We start from the raw sequence: 25,538 nt of genomic DNA, 5'->3' as shown, positions 1-25,538 counted from the left end.
GCTTTAAGTGTTCCTTTTGGAACAGTAGTGTTCAATATAATTTTTCATATGAACACAAAGTAATGGAAGCAGCATGGCCCAGTGGCTGAGGCACCAAACTGGAATTCAGTAAAACTACATTCTATTTATTACCCTACCACTGAGTAGCTGCAGGACCTTGGGCATGTCACAACATCTCTGCTTTAGTTTCCCCAATTGCAAAATGAGGATAATAATGCTTACCCACCTTTGCAAGTGCTTTCAGACCAATAGATGAAACTTATTATGGAGAGGCGGTAGAATTTTCCTGGAGCAGGGACACAGATCTTTCACAGGGAAAGTAGCTTTCTGCAGTGCAATTCATTATGCGAGGGAATGGGGGCATATGTAGATTCTGACATTTAAGATTACTACTACTTTTACTACACTTTGACCTTTTTCATTCATATTTCCCTCCTTGTAGTACAACAGCTTCCCAGAGCTACATGTTCACCAAAATAAATTATTTACTTGATTCCTATTTATTTGCACATCTGTACTCAAGTACACTCATAAGCACTGTATCCTCTGCAAAATGGCTCTATTAAGAGAATGGTGGACAACATCCAAATAGGACAAATGATTTCAACAGCCACCTGATGTCCCAATTGGATAAATCAAGATGGAAAGCAAAGACCAGAGAATGAAGTGCCAGTAACTATAATATGCAAAAAGAAAAGGAGTACTTGTGACACCTTAGAGACATCCAATGAAGTGAGCTGTAGCTCATGAAAGCTTATGCTCAAATAAATTGGTTAGTCTCTAAGGTGCCACAAGTACTCCTTTTCTTTTTGCAAATACAAACTAACACGGCTGTTATTCTGAAACCTGTAACTATAATATCTAATCCATCCCAAATAACTGCTGCAACAGGCAAAAAGACAGTTTGCCAAGAGACCAGAGAGCCAAAAGTAGCCCGCCATAATTCTTTAACACACAAACACCAGGTTCAGATGATTCACAGCCATTGCAACACCATGAGACAAGTAAGCATGATTTGCCTCATGCAACATAGCAACTGTGTCGCACTGTGTCTTTATTATACTATCCCTCTGCCAATATCAACAAGTGGCAACAGTGTAATCTTCAAAATCTTGCTTACCAGGACAATTTACTAAATGAATGTCACTCTAAGAAACTTCCCTCTCATCCAGTGATAGGGTTTTGAAAAATAGAGTGTACAGTGCATCTCTTATTTCAATTAAGAAAACAGCAGCCAACATCTTGAAGACCAAATATGCATGCGTTAGTTCCTGAGGTCTTTCCCTGGTTTCATAAAGAACAAACGAGCCAGTGTTATAGGAGAGTACTGAAAGATGGCCAAGTTGCACATGTGCCGTGTTTTACTTGCTGTCTGAACCTGTTGGTATAATATTTCCTTAAAAGTGACAAGATAAAGCATCTTCTGGCAAAAGCTTGACAGAAGTCTGTAAACATTTCAGTAAAGTTCTTAGGCAGCTGCAAGAGGAGGAAAAGGTTACCCAAATTAAAGCAAGGCAGCTTGATCAAATTCCACTATTTGAAAAGTGTGGGGAATCGGAGCCAAAAACCCAACTGCATAGACAAGCATGTGTGTGCACACACAAATCAAACGCTTGTCCAGTTTGCAAGTAGTGAAATATTTTAGATAAGATTTTGCAGCCTTTGTCTTCAGTAAAAAAAAAAATAGGAAACAGCAGTCAAAACCCTTTTCAGTCTTCTGGAACATACTAAATATCTGAGAAGAATCTGAAAAGAGGAAACAGCAAGAGATTTATGAGGTTCTGCTTCCCACGAGGACCTATTGTACTTTACTAGTCTGATCTGTAAGCTGTTCTAGCCAAGAGCCTTCCCAATGCATCTGAACTACCCCTCTTGTAATAGCAATCCAACAAAATAAATATGTTGACAGAAATTACCCATCCGGGGTTCCAGCAAGAATATAGTATGAAGAGAAAGTGCCCATTTAGAATCATTAACTTTGCTTTCTCTCCACTTTTTACCAGTAATTCCAGTAGCCCTTCTGAAGCAAGAATTATATCAAAAGGGATTTTTTCCCCCAAAAAACCTTTCATACATTACTGTAATAATGTCGCATTCCTACGTAGTAAAGAAATACGTACATTGCTAATACGCCAGACTTCTACAGAGATCCTCTGACATCTCATTTTCTAAAAGAATATCACACTTCAACAACCTTAACTTTGCCCTGTTTTGATGCCATGCAATAAGCCTACAATTAGTGTTATCTTTTAGTGTTCTTATTCACAGATTAAACTGATTTTTTCTAAAAAGACTGATTTTTTTTCAGTTTCTATTGGCTATTTCCACGCCCCCCACCTTCCCCAGTGTCACTATAGGGCAGAGTTAAGGTTGTTTGAGTACTTTATGTATTTTCATATCTTAACATGAATTTCTTTTAAGTTGAACCTGAACTCTGAATTTCATGGTTTGTAATACTTGTTTCTTGTATAATTATATCACTATAAAGTTTTACTGAAATTATTGCTATATTCACAACCTTAACTCCAATTTAATGTAATTTTTGTGGGAATTCCTTTGTTTTTAGAATTAAATATTTCCTACATGTAGAATCCTAAAGAAAATGCTACAATGTACAATTAAATATTTAAAGGTATGTAGCATGAACGTTACAACCTTTTTCTCCTTGTAACTTTGCACCTCAGTCTAGAGAAGCACAAAGCAGCTAGAACATATTGGATAGTTTCCCTAGCTCCTGACCGCCACTTTCCCCTTCCCACTAAAACTGCACTTTTCCCACCAGTCTTGCCTGTCCTGCTCTTCCTGTTCTTATGCAACAGATCATTTTGTTTTGCTTAAGAAATGTAAGATCAATTATGTAACCACAAGTGCTGCTTCTGTAAAAGAGTTACAGGAGATAGGCATACAACTAAACAAAAAAGGAAGCAAACAACTCTAGGTTTGGTTTAATGGCAAACCATCTGGAGGTTAGTTGAGACACACAGGTACCCTTCAGGAAATAGAAATTCAGCCCATGTGAGAGGAACAAAACATGGCAGGAAAAATGGAAGATGGGAATTGAGAGAATAAGAAGGAATTTGAAAAGCAAATAGCTAAGGAGCTAATGAATGATAAAAGTACTGTACTGTACAAAAAACTGGTCGAGAGGTAGAAAACAAGGAGTAGGAATGAACAGCCTGTTTTCAGTATGGAAAAAAAAATCATAGTGAAACACCCCAGAGATAGATAAAGAAAACAGTGCTGAATATACGCATTAGTGTTCCAGAAGAGGGCTGAAGAGTGAGGTGGCAACGTTTTTCCAAAGATACAAAATTATTACTTAGTTGAGACTGGAGAAAATTGAGGAACTTCAGAGAGCACCCACACAACTAGATAACCAGGCAGAATTAACAACAGATGAAATTCAGTTTTGACAAACGGAAAATAAAGCATATTGTGCTAGGTTCTAAATTAGTTGTAACCACTAACACCTGTTGGGTGTCACTGTGGACAACTCAATGAAAATATCTGCTAAATGGACAGCAATTGTCAAACAGGTAAATAAGGTACATATTATATAAAGAATGAGTATTGAAATTATATAATCAATTGTATACCTTGAATACCGTGCTAAGCTCTCAAGAGATATATAGCAAAAAACAGAGCCACAGATGAGCAAAATAAATTAGACATGACAAACTTTCAGAAGAGGAGAGATTTAAAAACTGAAATAAACTCACAAGTTTTGTAAAAGTGCTTCTTACCTCAGACTACTGAGTTGAGTAAAATGACTATTGTAGTTTCAAAACAAGAAATCTGCACGGTCTTCCGAGCTCACATCCCTTGGCATCACAGTTACATTTAAGAATCTTGGCCCAGATCCTGGGATGTCATGAAGAGGTTTTGCTCCCAACATCGCAAATGTGACCCGAGCTTGCCTGTGCAATGCTGATCCCTGGCTGCCATATTGCACCCTTGGGGCTGCTGGCAGCCAGTGCAACTTCAGAGCAGCCTTTAAATCCGATACATTAGGCCAGAGGACTGAACTCAGTACAGGACTCGCATAGGACTGAGGAACATAAAGGCCATATTTTCACCCTGACCTCTCCCAAACTGCACTGGGCCATTCCTCTCAGCCATAATGGATGATCTGGGCCCTCAACTTTTCAATAGGCTAAACCGAGCATTAAAAGCTTGATTTTAATGTTTTTTTTCAAATCAGATTATTAGTTATTAATGCCACATTGTCAAAAGAAAAATGATAATAGTTTAACTAAGAACAGAGTGGGTGCTACAAATAATGGTTGTGTGCATTCTTGATACAATTCCAAGTGTCCAGTGGGAAAACACCAGGTAAGTAGCTCTTAATCTATATGTTATTATGCTCTATTAAAGACCAGTTGGCCCTATTCCCATCACTACAAGTACCACATGGCATTCTTGTTTCTTCACATATTCCCCACAATAAATTATGATGTGTTAACGCCCAACTGTATTTCTAAGTGCATTATTGCTCACTTTATGACAATTCAGCCATGTCAGAGCTCAGATAGTTGGTGAACACCTACCAAGACACAATCTTGTTTACCAAAAATTTACTGCTACAACTTTCATCTATTCATTCCTGATACCAAGCTATTTTTGATTTCTTCCACCGATGGTTCCGACGGGCTACCAGCACTAGATAGACTACATTCTGCCTGAAAAGTGGGTGGCTTACCGCCTGACGTGATAACAACACTTGAGCTTTAGCTTAGACCCCAGGATGGGCCTGTTAGCCTGGGTTGAAAGCACCATACTCCGGTCCGAGGTTTGTGTGCACACACCGGAGCAGGTTAGGGATAAGAGCCTGGGTTAATTCTGTAGTGAAGATATACCCCCAGAGTAGGAAGTTAGAAGCCATTACTTTCTTACCCTGTAATTATCCATAATTACAGCTAACCATGGCTTTATTGTCTTCATCACATCTTCAAGCAAATGCTTCTCAACTGCAGACCCATCATGGAAGGTAAGATTTCCCACATGGATAGCTTTCCTCACTTCTGAGAGTGATAAAAACGCTCCAAAATATTCCTGGTCAGCAGGCTCCTGTTACAAGAAAGCTGCATTAAACAAAACACAATTTTCAGCAGTGTGACCACATACATAAAGATCAAAACCCCTGACCCCTGCCAACTCTTGTTTATTCAAGACATTAGCCAGTGAGTCCACTGATACTCTAAAATAAGCTACAATAAAGGGGAAGGTCCCTCCTCCCCCCAGCTCTTCTTGAGCCTAAAGAGAAAATGGAGAGGGATGTCTAAACTGACTTATTACCAGATATTTTAGATGCCATACTGTTCTATTTCTGCTGTATATGGAAAGGAATTCAACTCCCATCAGAGATCATTCTATTACCAAACATGATCGGGCTTGAATTTGTGAAATACATAGCAGCTCTCTAACATTGCAAAGTGCATTCTACAAAAGATGGCTTAAAGACCAAGTGTTTAAGCTGAGTAAGGCCTTGATCAGCTAAAGTATTTAAGTGCTTAACTTTAAGCATGTGAATATTTTCTTTGAAGTCAGTGGGAAAACTCATACTTTGAGCTAAGCATGTGCTTAGGTGTGTGGGTAGACTGGCACTAAAATTACATTTATACACACACCTTTACTACATTCAGGCAATTTCCTAACCCTGACATACAGAATAAGACATTTGCTTATGTTAGACAGTAAATTTCTTTTGTTTTGGGGCTTTTGGTTATTGCAATAGTAAGTTTACCTGGCACTGCAAAAAGTTAAAGTAGTTGCTACATCCTGTAACATTCTGAATGTAGGAAGAATTTGTTTCATCACCATTCAAAAGAGTATCAAATACCTGGAGGGAGAAACCAAGATAAACATATGTATTTAAAATACAAAACATACAATCAAAACTGCTTCTCAATTAAACTTGCTCTTTATGTCATGTTCTTACTGGAGTTTAAATATGAATTTCATTCCATGCATTAATATTAGAAAGCTATTTAAGTTTCCAAAGCTAAAGCCACAATTATAAGAGAACAGAATCTTTTCCAGTCAATTTCAGGAATATACTTTCATGGTTCATGTCATAAATATAAAGGGAAGGGTAAACCCCTTTAAAATCCCTCCTGGGGAAAAATCCTCTCACCTGTAAAGGGTTAAGAAGCTAAAGGGAACCTCGCTGGCACCTGACCAAAATGACCAATGAGGAGACAAGATACTTTCAAAAGCTGGGAGGAGGGAGAGAAACAAAGGGTCTATGTCTGTCTGTATGCTGCTTTTGCAGGGGATAGAACAGGAATGGAGTCTTAGAACTTTTTGTAAGTAATCTTGCTAGGTATGTGTTAGATTGTGATTTCTTTAAATGGCTGAGAAAAGAACTGTGCTGAATAGAATGACTATTCCTGTTTATGTGTCTTTTTTGTAACTTAAGGTTTTGCTTAGAGGGATTCTCTATGTTTTGAATCTAATTACCCTGTAAGGTATTTACCATCCTGATTTTACAGAGGTGATTCCTTTACTTCTATTAAAAGTCTTCTTGTAAGAAAACCGAATGCTTTTTCATTGTTCTAAGATCCAAGCGTTTGGGTCTGTGGTCACCTATGCAAATTGGTGAGGATTTTTACCAAACCTTCCCCAGGAAGTGGGGTGCAAGGGTTGGGAGGATTTTGGGGGGAAAGACGTGTCCAAACTACGTTTCCCAGTAAGCCCAGTTAAAGTTTGGTGGTGGCAGTGGAAATTCCAAGGCCAAAGGGTAAAATTAATTTGTACCTTGGGGAAGTTTTAACCGAAGCTGGTAAAATTAAGCTTAGGAGGTTTTCATGCAGGCCCCCACATCTGTACCCTAGAGTTCAGAGTGGGGGAGGAAACTTGAGAGTTCATGAACCTAAATTTGCCTCTAAATAATGTAAATATCTTTACAGTCTACACTTTCGTCTATGTGTATTGCAAAGTCCAAAGGTTATCCATTTCATTATGAAAAAGAATTCACTGCTATTTATGCAGTATATGGGCTTGCCTGTCTATATTTATGATTACTTGTATATTTATTTATGGCTTCTAAACTGGAGTTTTACTTCTAGTTTGCTATCTGATTATTTCAGATTGGAATATGGGTTACACCTGAAAACCACTCAAAAATCTCAATCTAGGACAGATGCATTCTGCCTTCTCATTTAGCGTCATGCATTTATCCTTCACAGACTGCACTGGCTTCCAGATGGTTTCTGGGTACAATTCAAGGTGTTTCTTTGAAATATTAAGCTCTTTATGGCTTTATCACTTTAAGCGGCTGGAATCTTCAGACCAATTACCCCTGATTTATGTGCCCACTGTCAGAGCGTTCTCAAAGAGGCCTTCTAATCCAGAATTTGCCCCTTACCTTGGTTCAACAGGTTGAGTCTGTTGCCCATTTAGTCACTCAATGGTGGGTGGGATGGTGGGTTGACTGGAAAGGGTCTTTAGGTTTTGAAGCTTAAGGAGCTTTATTAACAACTCTGTGATATTACCAACAATTAAAAAGATAGGACAAGAACTTGGAATAAAATAAGATCTTTTGCCTAGAAACCAGTTTAGTCCCATTAGCTAGAAAAAGGAAATTAGAACGCTGGGAATTTTGCAATCTGGATCCTTACCAGATTATTCTTGGGGCTTGTTCTAAGTCCCATTAAAAATCCATAGAAAGACCTTTAATACTTAGCTTGATCCTTTTTATAAAAGGTTTAGCCTCTTCAACATGCATCCTTATGCAAAGTAAAGCTATTTTTCTGTCTTAGAAGCATATACTGAAGCGTTAAATAGTTCAACATGTAATAAAGGCAACTACATATGCTTCTAAGAGAGATTATTGAAGCTACACCCATGATAGTTCAGAGACCACTCTGCCCAACCCTGAGCCATCACCACTGACTCCCTGAAGTGGAAACATTAATGTACACAAATGTAAAGAAACGAAGTCAAGAGTCACATGTGCAGAACAAGAACTTGTGCCCCACTCCAACAGAAATGAATTTGAACTATTATTTTATAAATCATGTTGGCATCCCTCTGTTGTGTTATAAAAATACACTCATGTCATACTGACAGTCATAAGCTTTGAATTCAAAATTAATTTTAATATTTTATCAAACAAGAGTTAACCATAAGTGCTGAATTACTGTTTGCATGAAAGATACACTGTAGAAGCAAAATTATTTTTCACTTTGGAGGGTGTTTTTTTTTTTTTTTTTTTTTTTAAAAAAAACAACAGGTTTGAAATCTGTACCAACTGAAAGTTATCCTTAAGGAATGCATTTCTTTGAAATCTGCCACTTTGTCGTCATTTAACTTTTGTATTTTTCCCCCTCAGAAATTCAAGCTGGGTGGAAGTGTAATTTATTCTAGTAATATACTGTAAACACATTTATCATTACATCTATTACAAAATGTTCAGTCCTTCACTTTTATTCCCACAGCCAGTCCTTCATACTAACTCATTTTTAAAGATCAAAGTTAAAGCTTGTTTCAACAATCAAAGACAGGCTCAAACCCAGTTTACAACATCTCGCATTTCTCCCAAATTACTAGCGTCACAAATAAGGTCACTTAACATGGCAGCCAGCAGCAACAGGCTCAAATATCTATTAACGAGATGTGTTTATGAGAAACTTCTGCCCTGAACAAACAGGTACTGGTACTCTTAAAGCAATTGTAGTAACTGTTGTAGTAACTTGTATTTCTTGTACAGATACAATATGCAAGTAGAATATGCAGAAATGTTTCAAACATATTGAAGTGGATAGGTTAAACCTCTTCTTTCACTTTGGGAGCTGGCATGTTTCTTCATTTTCACTGAGACAAAAATTAATGGGCTAGATACCCAGCTGGTGTAAATCAGCTTCATGGCCTAATAACTTTTTACTACAAGGTTACAAAAGCTAACTTCAAAGTTTATTTTCCCATGACAAATACACAAGCTTTTGCGACACCCTGTTATTCAACCTATTTAGTTCATCTGTATTATGGCATGAATACAAAATACACATGAGCCTTTATCCCACAGTGGAAATGGATGGTATGCAGAACTTTACAGGACCAGGTCTTTAGTGTCTAGAGGTGAAATCCTGGCCCTATTGACATCAGCCCTAGAAATCCAGAAGTCAGTTGGGCCAGGGTTTCAGATTAGAACTGTTTGGGTAGCTTACTCGTTGGCTGTATTTTAAAGAATCCTTATTGAGGTTATAGGGACAAACCATCCCGATATGTAGAAAGAATAGTAAATATGGCAGGCGACCAGCTTGGCTTAACAGTGAAATCCTTGCTGATCTTGAACACAAAAAAGAAGCTTACAAGAAGCGGAAGATTAGACAAATGACCAGGGAGGAGTATAAAAATATTGCTCAGGCATGCAGGAGTGAAATCAGGAAGGCCAAATCACACTTGGAGTTGCAGCTAGCAAGAGATGTGAAGAGTAACAAGAAGGGTTTCTTCAGGTATGTTAGCAACAAGAAGAAAGTCAAGGAAAGTGTGGGCCCCTTACTGAATGATGGAGGCAACCTAGTGACAGAGGATGTGGAAAAAGCTAATGTACTCAGTGCTTTTTTAGCCTCTGTCTTCATGAACAAGGTCAGCTCCCAGACTACTGCACTGGGCAGCACAGCATAGGGAGGAGGTGACCAGCCCTCTGTGGAGAAAGAAGTGGTTCGGGACTTTTTAGAAAAGCTGGACGTGCACAAGTCCATGGGGCTTGATGCGTTGCATCCGAGCGTGCTAAAGGAGATGGCGGATGTGATTGCAGTGCCATTGGCCATTATCTTTGAAAACTCATGGCGATCGGGGGAACTCCCGGACGACTGGAAAAAGGCTAATGTAGTGCCCATCTTTAAAAAAGGGAAGGAGGAGGATCCTGGGAACTTCACGCCAGTCATCCTCACCTCAGTCCCTGGAAAAGTCATGGAACAGGGCCTCAAGGAATCAATTCTGAAGCACTTAGAGGAGAGGAAAGTGATCAGAAACAGTCAGCATGGATTCACCAAGGGAAAGTCATGCCGAACTAATATAATTCCCTTCTATGATGAGATAACTGGTTCTGTGGATGAAGGGAAAGCAGTGGACGTGTTGTTCCTTGACTTTAGCATAGCTTTTGACACTGGTCTCCCACAGTATTCTTGCCAGCAAGTTAAAGAAGTATGGGCTGGATGAATGGACTATAAGGTGGATAGAAAGCTGGCTCGATTGTCGGGCTCAATGGGTAGTGATCAATGGCTCCATGTCTAGTTTGCAGCTGGTATCAAGTGGAGTGCCCCAACGGTCGGTCCTGGGGCCGGTTTTGTTCAATATCTTCATAAATGATCTGGAGGATGGTGTGGATTGCACCCTCAGCAAGTTTGCAGATGACACTAAACTGGGGGGAGTGGTAGATACGCTGGAGGTAGGGATAGGATACAGATGGACCTAGACAAATTGGAGGATTGGGCCAAAAGAACTCTGAGGTTCAACAAAGACAAGTGAGAGTCCTGCACTTAGGACGGAAGAATCCAATGCACCGCTACAGACTAGGGACCAAATGGCTAGGCAGCAGTTCTGCAGAAAAGGACCTAGGGGTTACAGTGGACGAGAAGCTGGATATGAGTCAACAGTGTGCCCTTGTTGCCAAAAAGGCTACCAGCATTTTGGGCTTAATAAGTAGGGGCATTGCCAGCAAATCGAGGGACGTGATCGTTCCCCTCTATTCGACACTGGTGAGGCCTCATCTGGAGTACTGTGTCCAGTTTTGGGCCCCACACTATAAGAAGGATGTGGAAAAATTGGAAAGAGTCCAGTGGAGGGCAACAAAAATTATTAGGGGACTGGAACACATGACTTATGAGGAGAGGCTGAGGGAACTGGGGATGTTTAGTCTACGAAGAGAAGAATGAGAGGGGATTTGATAGCTGCTTTCAACTACCTGAAAGGGGGTTCCAAAGAGGATGGCTCTAGACTGTTCTCAGTGGTAGCAGATGACAGAACAAGGAGTAATGGTTTCAAGTTGCAGTGGGGGAGATTTAGGTTGGATATTAGGAAAAACTTTCACTAGGAGGGTGGTGAAACACTGGAATGCGTTACCTAAGGAGGTGGTGGAATCTCCTTCCTTTGAAGTTTTTAAGGTCAGGCTTGACAAAGCCCTGGCTGGGATGATTTAATTGGGGATTGGTCCTCCTTTGAGCAGGGGGTGGGACTAGATGACCTCCTGAGGTCCCTTCCAACCCTGATATTCTATGAGTCTATGGTTGAAGAGTAAATCCCGGCCTCTGAGGTGTTGAAGAAACCTTATCCTCCAGGCTAAGATAAAGGATCTTATAAATATTATGATTCAAGCATTCTATTTGTGTGGGGCTGAGAAACAGGTTCAAACTTTTATATTTGGTACACTTTTCTGGCATGATGGACACTGTTAGTAGCCATTGTGCCAGTTTCCCCACACAGTGTTCTTCATTCATGAGCAAAGCTAGCTGATTCTGAATGGTGATACAGCAAGTTTCCACTAGTCACAAGTTTGAAATTGGCACCTTGTGACCAAAGATGATTCAAAATTTTAACCTCTAGTATTTACATAGTGCAAGACTTCCACAGCTGGGTACCTAATCTAGGCTCCTACATCCATATTTAGCCACTAAAATAGAAGGGTGTTTACTTTCAGAAGTGCTTAACAATCCCTCTCACTGAAATCAAGGGAGCTGCAGGTGTTCATCTTTAAGTGTCAAGCCACTTCTATTTACATGCCTAAATTTTGATTATAGTGCTTAACTGTTAATCTTAGGTACTTATATGGCACTCAGTACTGTAGTGTCTGAGTATCCCACAAGTAATCCACTGCCAAGCTACTTACCCAACCTCTGGGGAGATCTTTTCCCTAAAAAGTAACAATTTTCTTATTTTCATCCTATTTTGCAAACATTGTGAGAAGTGTTATCTGTATTTTAAAAGTGTCTAACCAGAAAATACCCACATAATAAATATGATGCATATTCTCCCATTATAATGCTTAAATTATACAAAAGAAAAGTTACTTATTTAGAACACACAACAGAGATTATAAACTCAGAACAGTTACTATAATGCACTTCCAATGAGTTACAGATGCTTCCCGGGTTACGCAAGACCCAATTTATGCAAATTCGCACTTATGGAGAAAGTTCCATAAGCAGGCTTTTCGAGTTGCGGAAATTTTTGTGTAACGTACGGGTATATGTTTCTGATTTATGCAAAATTTGAGTTATGCAAGGCTTTCCAGAATGGAACGATTGCATATAGTCGGGGGGCGTCTGTACTTCGTGTAGAGAAAACGTCTGCGCTCCGTAATCTTAGATGCCAACACATCTTGCAACATGGGCATCCACGAACCACTAAGCAATATTCCTTGCAGACACTGATTAACTGCATCTATGAAATGCGGCCACTATTTTTGAATATATAAGATTTAATAGCACGTTCAAGTATATGCAGCAGCTCTCTAGACAGCATTTCTTCTAAGTTCCATGGGCAAGTTAAACCTTCAGGGCATGTAAGCATTTAGTTAAAGAAACAAAAACAGTTAATGAAAGACAGGACTGTATAAACATATTCTAAAGCCTCTGTTTTAAATGAGGCCAAAACAAATTCTATGGACAGTCCTTTTCCTTTCTTTTCATTCCCTACTCCCTCTTCCCCCCGCCATGTTATAATGGGCACCTTCTCCAGCATCAAACTTCTGATCTTCGTTATGCTTCTTTCTGACCCCTTGCTCAGTTCAGATGGTTTTAATTGCTAAAGGCCAACATGGGGGCCTCTGATACGTACTTCAAAGGCTTTCATCCACTTCTTCTGCTGGATATAAATTACTCCCAGGTCAGTCTGCTGCTGGACATACTCCCTCTGCTTCTCATCCACCAAGCCAATTTGGTACAGGAATTGTGCATAGCCACCCAGCATCTACCAGACAGGCACACAAGAAAGGAAGCTGATAGGTTAGGAAGGCATATTTTACTTTTCCAAGATCGCCTTTTTAAAATTCTAGATCAGTCACTGAACTCAACTGAGTAAAATTTTAATAAAAAAAAATTGATCTAGTAACTTGATGTTTGGAAACATTTGGCAAATATTAAAGGTTTAAAGTCATTAGGAAGTCACTTGGGAAACAACTACCTTTTATCTAGATAGGACTGTAATATGAGAAAAGCACTCCATTTAATTAAGTACAAAAAGAATAGAAAAAAAATATGTAAAGTTTACCATTTCAGGGTCACAGAAACCATCACCAATAGCAACTCCTTTGAAGTTGATCTTAACTTTGGCTTTGGAACTATGGGTATAGATGTAGTAGCCAATAGCAGGCACATACTTCCCTGCATAAGACTGGAGAGAATGGAATCGTAGGTGATTCAGTTTGAAATAATATTGCTTTACTGTGTATTACAACTTGAGTATTTCTACATTAGACAAACTAACAATATTTTATTTCACTTTCATAGAGTTACTGCAGCTTTCCATTCTTTATTTTCTACCCCTCACTGATATGCGGCTAATTTATTCCTCATGAACACAGAGTTTAAATAAATTCATTATCAAAAATGATTTAAGACATTAAGGTTGAAATAGTCAAACCCTAAGGGGTTGGAATCACCCGTTTCCATTATTTATAATGGAAAATGCACATCCAAATCCCATAGAAATCCCACTCTAAAATAGTTTGGCTAATGATCTCATGCCTGGCCCTGGTCAAGTTTATCCTTGAGTTGGACTGGGCTGGTACAGGGTGGTAGGTAACGTGCCTAACATAGACGTTAACTCAGAGGGCCATTTAAGATTGTTAATACTGATGTTTATGTTTTAAGGCTCGATATACACTTACATTTTACAGGCACAGCTATATCAATCAGGAGTGAGATTTTTTTTCTTAAATCAACATAGCTCTGCCTGCAAAAGCTTTAGGGTGGAGGTAGTTATACTGGTGTATCACAGTATATATGCCAGTTCAGTGAAATGGCATAAGCTATACTGGTGTAAGCATTTTCATCCCAGTATAATTACAACCACACCACAGGATTTTCCTGGTATAATTTTACCAGCATACTGTAGACAAGGACATAGATTTGCACAATTTACTGAGAGTGATGTCTCATTTGGTGCCACAAGCAGGAGATGTTTGGGAGACCTTCTTTCTCTTTCAAGAATCAAGGCCAAGGATTCCAGCAGAACCACTGGTAATACTCAAGCCCCATCAAGGGAGAGCCAAGCTGCTAGCCTAGTAGAGTTCATAGCATGCACAATCATATTTTGTGCACAATCTACTGTGAGCAGCATCTCATTCTGGAGAGTCAGAACTGGCCTATTTTGTAGGTGGAGCTTGGAAGAATTCCACAATTCTTTTCCTCCCAATTTGACCCCTGGATTCATCTGACACAGAAGCATTGCCAATACTGTCAATCATAATTAGATTAAAATAGACACCAATCAGAGCAACTGCGAGATCGTAAATGTTGAATCCAAGTAGGGACTCAGTGACAATACCTTTAGGAAAGGTATACATGTTTAATACTACTTCCTGGTACTCTAATCACTCTTTCCCCTGCCCTCTCCCAGACCTTCCATCAAAAGCATCTATCCCCTGTTCAGAATACCGTGAGGACTCTAAACAATAATTAGCATCATCAGATGCAAAAAACAAAAACAAAAAAAAGCCTTTTGCCTTCAGCTTGCTAAGAAGCCTCATTCCTTCCTCTCAGACAAGAATCTGATCACAAATTGGGGCTGAAACTGGAAGCAATGCAAAGGCAGTAGCCTTCCCCTTCAGACAAACATATCACCCATCAGCTTCAACCTATTCTGTCTCCCAAAGACTGATCACCAAAGCCCACCACCAAGTCATGTCCCAGGTACATCAGCTATTCTGTCTTCATCCATGACCTGGCAAGGCTCCTCTGTGACAAACAACTGACAAAGCAATGGGATAAGCATGCAAGATCCAAAGGAGGTATTTTCTCTGTTGAAGGAGTTTGGCTGTGGAACATGCATCTAGAGGCAAGGCTAAACTCGAATCTGGCCACCTTTAAGGCTTTTGAATACAGCTTTTCAACTATAATAAGACTGTATGAGTATATTTAATGCCATAATGCTAGGGAAGGAGAAGAACAGAAGAACCCATGAAGTAGACACAAAAATTTAAATTCCATCGTACCTTCAGAGGAAGGAAGAGACAGAATGTGTCTCAGATCTATGAATGTATTAGTCGGAAGTCTACTTATTCATATAAACCTAACACTGTAAGTTCCTATAGCACAGTTTCAGGTAGATTGTAAAATATGGACTATTTAGTACCACTATAAATTACAGTGGTAACATATTTGTCTGGTGCCAGACGGGTGTACTATACCCTTTGCAGTCAAATGATCCAGCAAGACTGAAATCTAAATTTATGCTAACTCAATGAAATGGACAGCACATGGTGAGTAATGGGGTAGGCAAGTGGACTGACAGAGTATCTTCGTTTTTCCACAGAGAGCAGACTGCATGTTTTACTTTATGAAAAACACTTGTTTAAGTGTCCTCGGTGTCGTAGGCTGTATTTATTCACCTATTCCTATGAAAACTGGAAAACAGACCATCCTGAAGTGCAAAGAATAATAAAACTAGCCTTCTTGAGGCTAGTGTCAGGTACGGTCTCACCCACACTATCCTGTAATTTTTTTTTAAACAAATTTCTGCAGATTTATTATGCCCCTGCCAATTGTTATTAGCAAAGAAATGGCTTCCCCAGCTAAGAAGTCAAACTGGAATCTGCCCCCTTCAGAGACAGTGTAGTTGCAGAGAACAAAACTATAACGAAAACTATGTCCTTTGAGCAGAATTACACATGCATTAGCAGTTACTATTGCTAGAGGATTTACTCTGCCACAGCTCTTTAGATATAGTTAGTTACCATGCTGTCGATGAAGTGACCTATAGCTCACAAAAGCTTATGCTCAAATAATTTTGTTAGTCTCAAAGGTGCCACAAGTACTCCTTTTCTTTAGGCAAAAGAGCGGTCTCTAAATATTACCTACCTACATAATGGAATTCTTTAAAAAACAGACAGCCTAAGGGCCCAAACTTGCACTAGTGAATTACACCAATGCAAATCCTTGCATGGACACACATCTGGTTAAATCTGTGTTCTATCACTTTAGCTTGCAAGGGCAAGCTTGACTACAAGTATTATATTTAAGCCAATTTAGTCAAAGAGGTTCAACTTTATGCATAGGCCAAGGGTGAAATCTTGTCTCTATTTAACTAAATGGGAGTCTTGCCATTGACTTCAGAAAAGCCAGGATTTCACCTCAGACCTTTATGACCAAACAGACAGTGAGGGAAATGGGTGGGGGGAGCAGGGAGAGAAATGTAATTAGAAATAGAGAAACTTTAGACAGAGAAATGTATAGCTTTATAATCTGAAAAGCCATACTGTCAACAAAGTTTGGGCCCAGACTATTTGGCATGAAATGTCACTCAAATTCTTCAATTAAAAGTTAAATGAAGCAGACATAATAGCTACCATATTGCTTCTTCTAGACGGACCCTAAAATACATAGTGCTTGTTTACTGAAAAGCCAGATGGACTGTGCCCCTCCTGCTGGCTGAATAGTGAATGGTTCCCAGAGCTATAATCTACATAACAGGGGTTCTCAACCTTTTTCTTTTTAAGCCCCCTCCCAACATGCTATAAAAACCTCCATGGCCCACCTGTGCCACAACTGTTTTTCTGTATATAAAACCCAGGGTCGGTGTTAGAGGGTAGCAAGCTGGGCAATTGCCTGGGGCCCCATTGCTCAGACTTCAGCTGCAGACGGTGGGGTTTTGACTTTCTGCCCTGGACCCCAGCAAGTCTAACACTGGCCCTGCGTGATGGCCCCCCTGAAACCTGCTCATGGCCCCCAGGGAGCCCCAGACCCCTGGTTGAGAACCACTGCTATAGAAAATAAAGCTCATGCTCAAATAAATTGGTTAGTCTCCAAGGTGCCACAAGTACTCCTTTTCTTTTTGCTATAGACCAAAGAGCCTGCCAACACACTTGTACGTGCAAACAGATTTTCCTCAAAAAGAACCTCAGAAAAAAAATACAGTTCAGAGAAGAGTAAAAAACAAACAAGCCAATGTACTGTCTGGTTTAGGCCCACACATTATTTACTACTGTATTACAGCAACATTTACAGGGCCCAAGTGAGATCAAGACCACTACCCCATGTACATACAGTCCCTCCCCTATAGAGCATGCAATCCAAACAAACAAGAAAATATTAAGTGTTTTCCTCATAGAGAATCTCTCTAAACTTATGTTGCCAACAGATTTGTTTGAAATATCCCCTTTTCAATGAGGCACGTACGTGAATGACTGCATGTTCACAAGCACATGGCTTGCAAAAGCCCTAAAAGCACACTGCTCTGTGCATGCCTAAACAGACAAGAGAAGGAACAAGCACAGAGCTCCTCACCCATCTGACTGTGGTTCATTTGAAGGTTGACTTGTTATAGCACAAGACCCAGTTTGGTTTTCTGTATTCCTCCCCCACCACGAATGAAAATAGCTTTCCAGGATCCTTTTTAACTTGTATCCCATTATTCCTAAACCTCTTAAGTCCATGCCTTTCTTTTACCTTCTTTTTTAAGCAAGACTAATTGAAGCATGATATGTTTATTTTCTCTTATGAAGTTACTGTGAAAAGGGCAACACCAGTACTTTTAGTGAAAATAAACTGTAAAGGTTCTGCGGCCCGCAATGCACAGGAGGTCAGACTAGATGATCATGATGGTCCCTGCTGACCTTAAAGACTATGAGAATATGGGCATTTTAGAAGTTATTGGCAATTTTTTTACAAGTAGATTATAGTATTATATTTTTAAAATAAAATTGCAAGTTTCCCTTAAATGCCAAAAAATATTACAGCAACCAGCAACTAACTTAACCTAAGGCATGACTGTTCTAAGCAAAATTGATGTCTCCAGAGATCAGCACTTAGCTTTTTTCTATAATGCCAGTGACTATAAAGTAGACCAGTAACTCATACTGTAGGTACACTCCACAATTCATTTAGTCCCATTTTCAAAAAGGCTATAACTTCAAAATTACATGAGCAAAAACTGAAGTATACATGTAAGTTGCACTTCCGTGAAGTTTTAGGCATCCAGCTACTCAATTTGCATGTGCAAAAATGTAAGCATGAAAAACTGCTCATACAAGAATTTGATAGCTCAGACTGCCTCATTTTGAAAATCTGACCCGGAGCCGACACTCCTTTTTATGTCCCACCACATACTTTGCCACTTTGTTTTTACCTATTTCATATCTAATGCACAGAGCCAATAATCCACAATAAAAACAGAATTTTGTCCTTTTGAAATTAAAGTGGACTTTGGTACAGAATTTTAAAATCAGATCCTAACAATAGTTAACAAAACTTGGCAAGCACAACCAAATTTAATACAACACAGCAATCTGTCGTAGGCTCATATGTAGAGACAGCTTTCTGATTCTATTTAATTTAAAAGTCAAGTCCTTAAGTGGCTGAATAAAGACTTAAACAGCTTTCAGAAAGGATTCCGAGTTTAAGTAGTTTGAAACACTATTCTCCTTACATGATGCCTCAAGCTTTATGATTAAAGAGAATCAAGGCCAGTCAGAAGGAACAGAGGAACAATACAGTATTAAAGTTCATTGAGTGCTTGTTAATAAAGGTGCCAGAGTAACAGCATTAAAGACAGTCCATGTGTATAATACAGGCAGTGGTGGTACTGAATCTCTCATTCCTCACCTAGGAACCTCAAAGGTGATAGATGATTGCTTGTATTAGATGTACACTCAACTTTTGGAATATGGATCCAGGTGGTCAACAGGAATGCAAAATACCATAGTTCATTTTGCAATGTCAGACTAATAGTAACTGGACTTCAGCCACTTACTCATTTCACAAAAGCCCGTCAAGAGCCATTAAGTGTGTAACCAGATTTCTTGCTGAAGAAAATAGGCACTGTCAGGGACTAGGGTCAAAACTTTTATCTTTAGCCACTCAAGTTCAGATACCTAGAGTCATATTTGAGCACAATGTAAAACTACAATCAAATATATCCCACACAGAGCCTCCTTAGTCAGGAAAGGGAGAGGAGCAGAAGACTCAGCCTACAGAACTTCTTCATGCAGACCTAATTTACCTGGGAGGTACTGAAATTGTGATGGGTGTTGGAAAACCCTACAACAAATAGAAAAATAAAGGGGGCATTTCCAGACATATTGAACACCCTCAGCCCCTACGAAGCTCAACAGGAGTTTCATATGCTCAGTCATCATGCCGTGGACTGGTGCCCAAGTGTGGATTTTGGTGCCTAAATTTGGCACCCAAGTTTGAAAGTTCCTGTCCTAGAAAAGAAAAGGGCTCCCAAATGCAAATACCTAGCAGCTGATCACAAACCATGACACCACAACATTATCTTGGTATGTCATCATTAGTACTAGTGATTTTATTTAAATATGACATCTACAATACAGAAGAATGAACAATAGAAAAACAATAGGAGTTACAAGCTCAGAAAGGGTCTCCAAATACAGAGGCATATCTGATCTCCCAGCCAGAGTGCCAGTTGATTCACGGATGGTTATCTGCAAGAGAGGGAATCTACACTCCGACTTTTCTGTATTCTGGAAATTCCTTGTGCCAGTAGGCCTCTGGGGTTTAATTGTGATCTCCAGAAGCATAAGCAGCTTGGACAGAAGATGGTGAGGCTGCACTTGGAATCTCAATGGTCTGTAAGCCTACATATGGTTCTTGTACAAAATATCTACAGCCAAGCCAAGAGATTTTACCTGCCTTCAGCCATAGACATCATGAAGAACCATACACATGAATTTTTTTAGGATACCAGACATTCAAGACATTTGCTCCTCATCCTGATTAGTATCTACACTCACACACTATCCTTCTGTCACATAAGAGCTCTCTGCCTGCCAACCTAACAGTGGAGGGCTACAGGAATTTCAGCATGGGAGAGACCCACATTACTATTAGTCTATTCTCTTCCTACTTTTAAGTGACAACTTAATGTTTCCTAAGGTATTTATTAATTTGACCTCACATGGCCCCTGTGATAGAGGAGTCCAATCCCCATCCAGAGGTTGGCAGGGAAGACCAGTTGCTTGCTCTGAGCATAGCGATTTGCAGAGTAAGGAGGCTAAGCCTGCTTGTATTCCTATCAACATACCACACGAAGACGTACTAAAGAGTTGGGGCTGGATTCTGGTTGCAAGAATTGGGAAGGCTCTGCTGGGAAATAGCTGGAGCTAAACTCACTGAAGTAAGGAAGAAAGGATGATAGAGTTGGTTCTCTTCCATTCTGGAACCTGGATGAGACGAGCCAGGCTTTTGCCTTTCTTATACATTTAGTCTCCATTTTGGCTAAGAGACTCCTGCTTCATTTGTGTTTGAGCCTTGAGGCAGGACATACTTGCAAAACTGAAAAGATGTGTAACAATATAAAAAATGTTTAGACCCTTTCCTGCTGCATGCCACAGCCCTAAGCACCCTTGCCCTTTCTCTTAGAGCAAATCACTCCCCTCCCTTAATTTCAGTCACTGTGAATTGTATGCAGGTGCTCTTTTGATATGCAGTAGGCTTTCACTATATTTCACATTTTCAGCTACACTGCACAGTGCTTCTGGGAATCTTTGCCATGGAGAGGCAGTGATTCACAAGAACATTTAAAAATAATGATTCCTGCAGATTAATTAAATGCAGATGGAACTCTTTTTAAGTAGGTTTTACTTTTGAGCCCTGTGTTATCAGACACTTCTCTCTCTTTAGTGACATTAAAGCCATCTGGTGTGCTCGAAAAGTCAGGGTGGAGGAAAAGACTAGGAAGACAGACATTTATTCAATCCTAGTCATACAGCTTAGAGGCATGCACTAATTAAAGTTCTGGTACATGTATCTTCATGGGTCATATATCAAATGGACAAAGGTTTTTGAGAGGAAAAAAAGCCTACAAACTTTTTAGTTTAACAGATAAAAATAGTTATAACCCCAAAGAAAAAAACCTGTTCTGCACACACAGTCTCTCTTAGGAGCTGAACTAGTCATGGACATATTTTAATTTCTTGACCTATTTCTTAAGTTTTAGGCAGTTATAAAAATTATTAATAATAAATAAGGTTTAACATAGCTTAAGGGCAAATAAACTTTACACAGCGAGTGGTGCACTGGCAACTCATCAGGTGTCATGCCTGATCTGTAGAGTTCATGCCATCAAACAAACACACAATACTGGTCAGGACTTGCGTCTTTGTTAACAGACTGATAGAAATGCCTTTGAGTTCCACAGCAACAAAACCTGCCGATGATCAGTTTTTGCCTGATTTTGAAGTTACAGGACAAAGAAAGCCAGAGGCCATATTTGGTTCTCTGACTGCACTTTGGACAACTCAGCTGGCACATAATGGTGCCAGATTGAAGTGCATAGGGACACAGGATAGGACTTCATTCTACACCTCTCTGATTAAATAAGTTTTTATTATTTACTTCTAGTGGGCACTGTAGAGCTCAGACATCTAGGAGAGAGTGAGCTTATGCTCAAGCTTTCTGGCTCACGCATCTGAATTGTTAGCTACATACCAATTACTGTTTCTGTTGGTTATGCACAAACCAAAGAAAGCAAGCAGGGCTTTTAGCTCCCTTGTGTAGTATGCAGGGCTGAAAGTTATGAAAGCCATATTTTTATTTGTTGACTGAGTAAATCTATTATGAAGTCCTTAAGGGAAATTAAACATGGACCCCTCCCATGTCATTTTCAAAGTTGTTTTTTCTGCATTTTAAAATTGTAGATTAGATGGCCAAAAAGCATCATCTGAAAATAAAGTTCACTAGATGCTTCCATTCAAGACTGAAATTTGTCTCATTGGAGAAATTAAAAGTTCCTGCTGCAAAAATGGGAAACTACTGTTACGAAACTGAAGGTGTGCAAAAGTTTGCCATTAATTTTTCATGGTGTTAAAGCAAAAATAAGTCATAGGAAAGCGCTGCAGTTAGAAAGATCAGATCCTTGCAGGACCTTAATCTTACTAGTATGAATGCAGTGTGTATGGAAACAATAAACCAAAGCTTTTCCATCCAAAAGTTAGCTACAGTATGTTTTGGGAAATTAGCTGATGACTTGTTTCCATATACTTCCAAGAGAAAGATCCCATTAACAGACTGTTTTTCAGAACAGTGTCTGGAAAGGGATATATAAAATTAAGAAAAGGATATATGTGCCTACTGTTCCCTGGATATACATAAAGGAGAAATATACACATCTTTTTAAAGTTACTATTTGATCATCCTGAAGCAGTAAGGACAGAAAGTGAAAAGTGTATATTTAAGAGTGAAATATGCCAGTATAAAAGGTAAGAAACAGATATTGGTATACCTAAAGAATTACAGTATATTTCAAAAAGCTTATAGTCTGCTAAGAAAGACTACAAGCTTTACATGAGAAAAAGTGATTGCTCCACTTCACTCCTCTCCTGAGAAGAGTCAATGTTTTCTTTTCCCCCGCCCATCATTCTGCTCACTGGCCTCTAAGTACTCTGCTGTCAGAGTAAGGGCACTGAAGATTTATTCTTCATGTTCACAAATAATTATGAAGATAGACAGTTTTCTTGAAAGTAAAATAAAAAGTTATCTGAACTCACTTCTCCTGTAACATAGAAGTCATTTTTCTGATAGTCTGGAAATAGCTGGAAAAACTGGATGAGTGCACTGAAATATAAATAAAAGTATAAATCAGGACTACATGGAAATTAACCTCACCCCAATTAAGCAACATCATTTTAAAGTAGATTTACTCCAAATACACAGCAGAATCCCATATGGAGTTTTATAGGATATGTTTGTTAGGATTAATACTCTCTCCATTAGAAAACTCATATCACTAGGGTCTATGGGTTTTTTTGTTTTTAAACCTACTCTTCATTTAATGAGCATGTCAAATATATAGTTCTGGACTGAGTAATCTTCTGCTCCAGTGTTCACAGAGTTTCTGGAAAATGCAGCAGATTTAGAGATCACAGGTCATAGCATTTTTAAATTGACCCTTAGAGAGTAAAAGTTTTTGAAACACCATGATATTTAGAAATTCCTGAATCATTTGAGAGAAGTTTGCATAATGTCCACCCATGCATTTAAGTTTAACTAACTTTAGTTTTCTTACTTCAATCTCAGTGGAACTTCATTTTGACAGTTTCAACTGATGAAGCTAGGTCTACAAACCATGGAAGCTATAAACCGCACTGTCAAAGGAAACAAAGCAGTCCTTTCAAAGAAGGCAGAAAGAGGAAACTGCAACTGCCTTTGACTTATGCCCAAGCTAAGAAGGGTGCGGTCTTCCCTCTGAAGCGGTGCCACAGAATAACCTACAGACACCACTGTGATCGTAACTGGGCTCCCAACACTTTGAAGGTACAAGGGTCCATTACTAAGATTATAAGAGTGAGTAAAGTTGCTAACACAGTAGGCAACCACCACCAACAAATAAATAAATAAAAAATGAGAGGGTTGAAGTTTCATAGGCGGCTAAAAAAATTGACCACTACTGCTCAATTTCCTGTAACTAGACCCAAATTTCTGATGAAGATTTTAGACCTTCCTTCCTTCCCCTCGCCTCTGAATTGCAGGAAAGAGGGTGGGATGCATGAAAAATGTGAAACCTATAAAGGGACAGCTGAAATCTGTTTTCTGCACTACCCTTTGATTAGCTGTTCTTCAGCTTGGAAAGCCTGAAGCTAAAAGAACTAAAAAATAGCTATAAACAATGGACGCTTTGAATTAGCCTCTCTTTATACATGTCATGCAAAAGGAGATGTGTCTCATGCCTGCAGTAAATAGCCACATAGAAGGTCAGCTGGAATTTGTAACAAAGTCCTAGAGAAAAAGCTAACAACAAAAGACAGTTCCAAAATGTATGAAATTACTTCTTGAATTCCATATTAAAGCAAAGATGTCTGCCAGTTAAAGAAGTAAAATATTTACTATGGGAGTAACACAAACAAAAAGGTTTGGTGCTTCAGAGGAAAAGAAAAAGCTGCAGCTTCATCAAGCCAGGTGCTACGCACTCTGGCCCAACTCAGCAGAGCACTTCAGCCTGGAACAGCAAAGTGTGTGCTTCTGTGCTCAGCACCCTCTAGGATCAAATTCTAATGCTTAGGAATAGAGAGAGACATGCATCCCTCACCAGATTTTGTGGTAAAGCAACTATTCCTAATACAAGGTATTCGGTGTAGTCTTCCACCCTTCTAAAGATTCTGTTCTGCAAAAGGACCAGTGGAAGGGTAGGATTACATTTTTACTCTATGTAGGACATAAAAACAAACACACAAAAACCTCTCAGCAATAGGTCCTTCTCTACAGGGGCAGGCCACCCATTCTGAATAAATTATTAAGATTCTCCAGCCCTGTTCCAGCACCAAAACCCATGCAAGCAGAACCCCACGATTTCATGGAACCCCACTGAGGTTCCCCTCTACAGCTCTCAGTGCGAGATCACAGTCTAAATCTTGATTTACTTTGCTCTCTTTAGCAATGTGTATTGGCTGAGGAACCTCTGGCAACAGTTTACTGATGAAGGACTGGGAACAACAAGGACAAGAGGCTGCCTAGCAAGAGGAATTTTTTAAGACAGACATTTGGAAACCAGCAATTTGAAGAAGGGGGTGGGGAGGCCATTTTAAAGAGCATGAGCAGAAATCAAGGAAACATTTAACCAAAAGTGGCTATAAAGAGTATAGGGCGCAAAGGAATGGAGCAAGACATGAAGAACAAATAAAGCTCAAGAAATTCTGTTATGGCCCCTACTTCCCACATCTAGGCGTTACAGGGATCAGGACAAGGTACAGAAGCATACTCAGGCTGGCAATTTTTCCCTCATCTTTTTGAGTCCCCATCCCTCCCCCTCCACTAATTTCTCCTTAAGTGCTTTTTTTAAAATTTTGTTTTGTTAAATATACTGGTTACTGAAACAAATCATTGAGTGAACTTAAAGTTCATTCCTGCCCTAGAGAGGTTACTGAATGCAGCAATATTCCCCATATATGCTCAAATTGGGAATCTCTCTAGAACTAGAATGAACTATAAGTGTATCCACTACATATGATCCTAATGTCATGTAAAAATTCCTTGAAATAAAAAGGAAGAAAACAATTCTTATCTGTAAATGCTCATTAAAATGATTTTAGAAGCTGGCCACAAGATGTCAGCAGTGCTAGCTTTGGGGACATAAAGATGAACAGGAATGAACACAAAGAAAGAAATGGAGTAAGGTGGCACAATTTACCTGTATAAATCTCTTCCTACATCATCTTGGTTTACTGCATATCCCGTATCATCAGTAAAACTAAAGCCAGTCCCAACCTGATAATGAAATGAAAAATCATGGGATTTGAGAACAAAATTGCTTCTAGCTCCTTAACGCTTTTTTTGCCATGTGGCAAACCAAGATTCTGTAAAGTATATGGTTTCTCTCAATTAAAAAACTGTAAATTAGGTTAAAACTAATTAGGGCATTTA

At 39.3% G+C, this 25,538-nt stretch overlaps 1 protein-coding gene across 3 annotated transcripts in view; it reads right to left on the bottom strand.

Annotated features, from left to right (window-relative positions):
- CPVL (carboxypeptidase vitellogenic like) overlaps positions 1 to 25,538 on the bottom strand; it is a 95,192-nt gene that overhangs the window by 44,655 nt on the left and 24,999 nt on the right. For all 3 annotated transcript variants that reach the window (XM_084621344.1, XM_084621345.1, XM_084621346.1), the window contains exons 7-12: positions 25,306 to 25,382; positions 22,670 to 22,736; positions 13,213 to 13,335; positions 12,781 to 12,912; positions 5,744 to 5,839; positions 4,894 to 5,067 (exon numbers count right to left, since the gene is read on the bottom strand). In XM_084621344.1, coding sequence (XP_084477470.1) covers positions 4,894 to 5,067; positions 5,744 to 5,839; positions 12,781 to 12,912; positions 13,213 to 13,335; positions 22,670 to 22,736; positions 25,306 to 25,382 — 669 coding nt within the window. The remainder of the gene's footprint in view (positions 1 to 4,893; positions 5,068 to 5,743; positions 5,840 to 12,780; positions 12,913 to 13,212; positions 13,336 to 22,669; positions 22,737 to 25,305; positions 25,383 to 25,538) is intronic.

Source organism: Lepidochelys olivacea (assembly GCF_965140295.1).
Source record: "Lepidochelys olivacea isolate rLepOli2 genome assembly, chromosome: 2".
In the NCBI taxonomy this organism is placed as follows: Eukaryota; Metazoa; Chordata; order Testudines; family Cheloniidae; genus Lepidochelys; species Lepidochelys olivacea.
Note: the sequence above shows the minus strand (reverse complement) of the source record. Positions and strands in the feature narration are given on the sequence as shown.